The 6,090-nt window shown below is 45.2% G+C and overlaps 2 protein-coding genes across 3 annotated transcripts in view; one reads left to right on the top strand and one right to left on the bottom strand.

Annotated features, from left to right (window-relative positions):
* Positions 1 to 1,224, top strand: part of Mzt2b (mitotic spindle organizing protein 2B) — a 15,254-nt gene extending 14,030 nt beyond the window's left edge. For both annotated transcript variants that reach the window (XM_021185131.1, XM_021185132.1), the window contains exon 4: positions 939 to 1,224. In XM_021185131.1, coding sequence (XP_021040790.1) covers positions 939 to 1,096 — 158 coding nt within the window. In that variant the 3' untranslated portion in view covers positions 1,097 to 1,224. The remainder of the gene's footprint in view (positions 1 to 938) is intronic.
* A 3,648-nt stretch (positions 1,225 to 4,872) lies between these two features.
* The window catches only part of Prkdc (protein kinase, DNA-activated, catalytic subunit), a 198,462-nt gene continuing 197,244 nt past the window's right edge, over positions 4,873 to 6,090 (bottom strand). Inside the window, exon 86 of the mRNA XM_029470470.1 lies at positions 4,873 to 5,331. Within this exon, the coding sequence (XP_029326330.1) occupies positions 5,127 to 5,331 (205 nt within the window). The 3' untranslated portion in view covers positions 4,873 to 5,126. The remainder of the gene's footprint in view (positions 5,332 to 6,090) is intronic.

Raw genomic sequence — 6,090 nt, 5'->3', positions numbered from 1 at the left:
TATTCCTGCACAAACATCATGACCAAGAAGCAAGTTGGGGAGGAAAGGGTTTATTCGGCTTACACTTCCATGCTGCTGTTCATCACCATAGGAAGTCAGGACTGGAACTCAAACAGGTCAGGGAGCAGGAGCCGATGCAGAGACCATGGAGGGATGTTCTTTACTGGGTTGCTTCCCCTGGCTTGCTCAGCCTGCTCTCTTATAGAACCCAAGACTACCAGCCCAGAGATGGCACCACCCACAAGGGGCCTTTCCCCCTTGCTCACTAATTGAGAAAAATGCCTTACAGTTGGAGCTCATGGAGGCATTTCCTCAACTGAAGCTCCTTTCTCTGTGATAACGCCAGCTGTGTCAAGTTGACACAAAATTAGCCAGTACAATATGTATTATATGTATATATTCAGAGATTCAGTCAGTGATACAGTCCAGCAGAAAGTCCAAGAATCAAGTAGTTTTTCAGTTTACAAGATTCAGTGTCAGCATTCCCAACTTGCTGCTGGAGTCTCCAGGGATTCCTTCAGGGCTCCTTGAGTCTATGTTGGAATTCCAAAGAAGGAGATTCTAACACTACCAAAGAAATGCTTCAGCAACAAGATAAATGAACCAGGGAAAATGAGAACAAACAGGCAAAAAGAAAAAACTGCCTTCTTCCATGTCCTTTCATGTGGGCTGGCAACAGGTGTAGCCCAGAGTCAGTGCTGGTGCTCCCGCATCACATAATCCCGTTAACGAAAATCCCTTACCAATGTGCCAGCATCTTAGGTTTTAGTTGATTCCAGATGTAGTCAAGTTAACAACCAAGATTACTAATCACATATGTGCAGCTGAAACAGGTTGTATACAGCAGAAAGGTGGGCATCTCTCCTGGGAAACAAAATGATGAGTGTGCTGCAGTTGGAGTCTACCCCAGCCCTAATTATTGGGTTCTGTCTTTTCAGGAAGAAACCGAGGTGGCCCCATTCTTGGCAATGTGACCATATCGGCAGAACGTGGAAGCCGTGAAAGACCCATCCAGAGGATGCCACGCCAGCCCAGTGCGACTCGGCTGCCCAAGGTGGGAGGATCTGGAAAAAGTAACTCCCGAAGCAGCCCATAGGCTGGAACAGAGGCTGCACTTGACACAGTTTCAAGGCAGATGCTATCCACCTTCACTCCTTAAACCCTTCTGAGGAACTGAATGTCTGTAGCTTTTTGATACTATTAAAAAATTTAGATTTAGAACGAGTTCTATGTGGAGTCCTGGTTTTTCTACAGTTAAACTAATTGGGACACAACAGTGATTTTTGTCTTTTTGGATTTTATTTGGAGTCTAAGAAAATATGTATATAGATGAGTCTTCTTATTTTTTATTTACTTATTTATTTTCTTTTGTTTTTTTTCGAGACCGGGTTTCTCTGTATAGCCCTGGCTGTCCTGGAACTTAACTTTGTAGACCAGGCTGGCCTCGAACTCAGAAATCCTCCTGTCTCTGCTTCCCAAGTGCTGGGATTAAAGGCCTGCGCCACCACCGCCCAGCATGAGTCTTCTTATAAACAAGCCAACATGTTTTCCATAATGTAAAAAGTTCCCTACAAGGTCCACCCATCATGGTGTTGGTAGGTAGGGGTACCAGTATGGTCACCTGGTGAGTCCAAGTCCTGGTATGGATGGGCAGTTACCCTCTGGATCATACATGTTGTGATGACTTCAGTACCATGCATTTACCCCTCCCTGCCAAACCTCCTCTTTAACATTTAACTCAATATTAGGGATTTTGTGGCCACTGCCCACACAGATATGTTTTAAATCCTCTATTTCTTCTCTCTCTCTCTCTCTCTCTCTCTCTCTCTCCCTCCCTCCCTCTCCTTCTTCTTGTTTGTTTTAAAGTTGATACAGGTGCTCACTTTATAACCCATGCTGGCTTAGAACTCAGTGTCCCCTGGCATCTGTCTCCTAAGTTCTGGGACTGAACTGCATGTACATTGCGTACATTCCACACCTCACCATGCCAGGATGAACTCTTTATTTCTAAGCTTTTTTTTTTTTTAATCTTTAGTTAACATGCCTTCTTGGTGTAGGAGTGATCAAACATTTGCTTTAAGTGGGCCCACATCTGCCATGATTGTGATGTTGTTGAGCATTGGCGCACCCTCCTCCTACTCCTTGGCCTCGTCTTTCCCACACCTTAGTCGGGAAAGGGCTAGTGGTTACTGCTCACCTGCCTGAGAAGGAAGAAACCCCCACAATGCTTGAATCAAGTCCAGATACACTGGCTACTTTCTTTTTAATGGAAGGTACATTGTAAGTACTCTGCCATGACTCCCTTCTTCCTCCACTCTGGAAAAAGGCATTATTTCCATTACCACCCCCATAGCCCTCGTTTGAATGCTGTGGCTACCATGGTACAAGGAGATGGCCTATTCTGTGTCGAAGGCAGGCACTGTGAGTTTGAGAATCAAGATTTCAGAGGTGTCAGAAGCAGTGCATAGGGTCAAATAGAGCAGGGATTAGCAAAATTATTTTCATAGATTAAGGTGCTAAACATTCCAGAATTGGTTTGTCACAACTGCTCAACTCTGCCAGAGTACTACAGAAACAAACTCACAACCTCATGATTGGTTGTTCAGACTAAATCTTATCTGTGTGAAATTAGGCAGCTGCCCTCACATTCAGAAAAAGCATCATCCCAGAGAAAACTTGTTAAGTATGATGGTTTGTATATGCTCACCCAGGGAGTGGCCCTGTGTGACACTGTGGCTTTAAGACCCTCATCCTAGCTGCCTGGAAGTCAGTATTCTAGCAGCAGCCTTAAGATGAAGATGTAGAACTCTCAGCTCCTCCTGCACCGTGCCTGCGTGGATGCTACCATATTCTTGCCTTCCTGATAATGAACTGATAATGAACTGAACCTCTGAACCTGTAAGCCAGCCCCAATTAAATGTTGACCATATAAGAATTGCCTCGGTTGGGGCTGGAAAGATTGCTCAGTGTTTAAGAGCACTGACTGCTTTTGTGAAGGTCCTGAGTTCAATTCCCAGCAACCACATGGGCTCACAACCATCTGTAACCAGATACGAGACTGGGAATAGTGGTAAACACTTTTATTTCCAGTGCTTGGGAGGCAGAGGTCGCAAGATTTCTGTGAGTTCCAGGATGGCCTGGTCTAAAGACCAGGGATATGTAGAGACCCTGTCTAAAAGGAAAACAGAATTCGTCAATTCCTGCCCTCATCAAAGTCAGACACTATCTTAAGGTGAAAGGATGAGCAAAGGTATCCCATGCTAAGGAAACCAGGAAACAAGGAGGACTTGAAGCCAGATAGACTTAAAGCATAACTTATCAGCGATAAAGGTCTTTTCATACTGAATCAAGAACATATATGCACAAAACTTAGTGTACCCAATTTCGTAAAACAAATGCTATTTTAGACATAAAGCCAGATTAACCCTAACACAGAAATAGGTGACTCAAATACCACACTTACACTAAGGAACAGGTTGTTCTAACAGCAATAAAAACAACAAAAAATGCAGCTCTGGAAACTTAGCAGACCACACAGACACAGACACACACACAGACACAGACACACACACACACACAGACACACACACAGAGATACAGACACAGACACACTCATAAAGTTGAGATGCCAACAGAGTAGGATGCTTCTGCCAGACCTAATGATCTGAGTTTGATCCATGGGATCGACATACTTCCAATGTGGGTTAAAAATGGGGTCCCGTGTCCAGCCCAGGGCTCGGGCCACTTAAGCAGGACAAGGGAAGTCTGACTGCGCAGACCCCACACAGCCGCCGGTGGGCTGGTCGTTGGGCTGTGAGAAGCCGCAGGACCCCGCTCCTGAGACCTGGAAGCTAAGTCTGGGGTCCCCGAATAACTGCCAGAATTGGCTCGGGGTCCCTGGGCCTGCACGGAGGCTGAGGATGGCAGGCTCTAGCTCTTGGACACCGCTGATGCCATCTCAGAAGAGCTGAGAACAGAGTGGGGGGCCCTTGGGCAGACTCTGGCCTGGGGCCAAAGGTTAAAGGGCAGGAGGAGAGAAGCTCTGGCTGGTGATGTGGAGAGTCCTTAGTGGCTTGCTTAGTGGGTGGCTTGGTGGTGGTGGAAGTAGCTGGGAACACAGGGAGGCCTCCTTTGGGAGGTTAGGCCTTAGTGGAAGACCTGCTCCATTGCTCCAGCTTGGTGAATCTTGATGAGAAGAGACAGCCTCCTCCCTGCTCCCCCCCCCCCTTTTTTTCGAGACATGGTTTCTCTATGTAGCCCTGGCTGCCCTGGAACTCACTCTGTAGACCAGGCTGGCCTCGAACTCAGAAATCTGCCTGCCTCTGCCTCCCGAGTGCTGGGATTAAAGGTATATGCTACCACGCCCAGCTTTTTTTTTTTTTTTTTTTTTTTTTGCATAGCCCCTTTTATAGTGAGCCGGGCCTACCTGGCTGTTGCCAGGTAACTGTGGGGGTGGAGTGTAGACAGCCTGTGTGACTGATGGCCACAGAATTATGGAGCTGGGGCCTCATGTCAGGAGCTTAGTGTCTGGGAGCATGTGGCAAACTTCCTTCTGTCCCTTGAAGACTAATCTGCTGGGTCTCTGGGGTTTAAACCTAGCTCGACCAGAAAACAGGCTGCCTTTCACGGTCCCACAGACATAGATAGACACACACAAATCTGAGATGCAAACAGGGTAGAATGGGATCAAATCATCATGGGATGTACATACTTCCACACACGTACCATGGTGCACAAACACCCACCTCACCTAACAACAGAACACAGGGAGAAATGATCAAGATCAGAGCAGAAATTAAAGAAATAAAATTGAAAGAAATGCAAAGAAATCAGTGAAATTAAGAGCTGATTCTTTGAAACAAGGAAGAAATATTTGTCATATTCTTTATTTTTACATGTGTGGAAGTCAAAGGACAACTTCCAGGAGTTGGTTCACTGCCTCCAATGTGGGTTTCGGATTGAAGTTGTTAGGTCATTAGCATTGGTAACAAATGCCTTGATCTGATCATCTTGCCAGCACTATAAAGTAGATTTCTTCTGTCTGTCAGTAATATACGGCTGTCAGCAAAGGTCTAGGAGATTCTCTCGGAGTCAGAATGCTTTATGATTGGTGACACCCACAGACTTTACATCCAAGGCTCCCATCCTTCCCAAGTCCTGCCAAGGATATTGGGGTCTGTCGCCTGATCCACCAAGCACTTCACTTGAGTCTCTTCTGAAAGTCCACTCTCTGGCTCTTGTGCACGAATGTTGTGGTCTTTGTTGCCTCGAGCTACAGCTGTATAACTCGCAAAGGCAGGTGAAGCTTCATGGCCTAGATATAGCTCATCACTGGAAAAAAGTATTGAATGAAAAGACAGACACAAATAACTTTTCCTTTTTGACCTGTATTTCTGGCTATCCTTTATAAATATTCTATTATCATTTATCATTTTCCCCCTCATGTCACTCATAACTGTGAATTCAAAGTTTGGGTTGGTAGAAAAATAAAGCATGAATAATAACATTATTATTAACATTTGCTTGGAAATTTTTGTTCAAACATAAGCTTTCATTTTTCTAGGGTAGCCACTCAGGAGTGGACATGCTGGCTACAATAGTAACTCTATTTAAATTTCCATGCTCACCATCCATGCAGCTCTCCACACCCCTGCTCACACTTCATCTCATCTGAAAGCTGTCGTAACACACAAGATGCGGATTGTCATTGCATTTGCTAAACTACTGCTTATGCTGAGTACGTCTCCCTTGAGTTAGTGGCCATTTGTACCATTTGTACATTTTTCTTTAGAAAAATGTTTGAGCCGGGCGTGGTGGCGCACGCCTTTAATCCCAGCACTCGGGAGGCAGAGGCAGGCAGATTTCTGAGTTCAAGGCCAGCCTGGTCTATAGAGTGAGTTCCAGACAGCCAGGGCTATACAGAGAAACCGTCTCGAAAAACCAAAAAGAAAAATGTTTGATGACTTTGATCATGTTTTAAAAATTGGGTTGTCTTTGTATAATTAAAGGAGTTTGTTTTTGAGGAAAGGCCACTTGTCACAGCTGGCCACAAATCTGGTATATAGTGTATAGTGTATAGTGTAATAGTGT

This window comes from Mus caroli, chromosome 16 (genome assembly GCF_900094665.2).
Source record: "Mus caroli chromosome 16, CAROLI_EIJ_v1.1, whole genome shotgun sequence".
NCBI classification, from domain to species: domain Eukaryota; kingdom Metazoa; phylum Chordata; class Mammalia; order Rodentia; family Muridae; genus Mus; species Mus caroli.
Note: the sequence above shows the minus strand (reverse complement) of the source record. Positions and strands in the feature narration are given on the sequence as shown.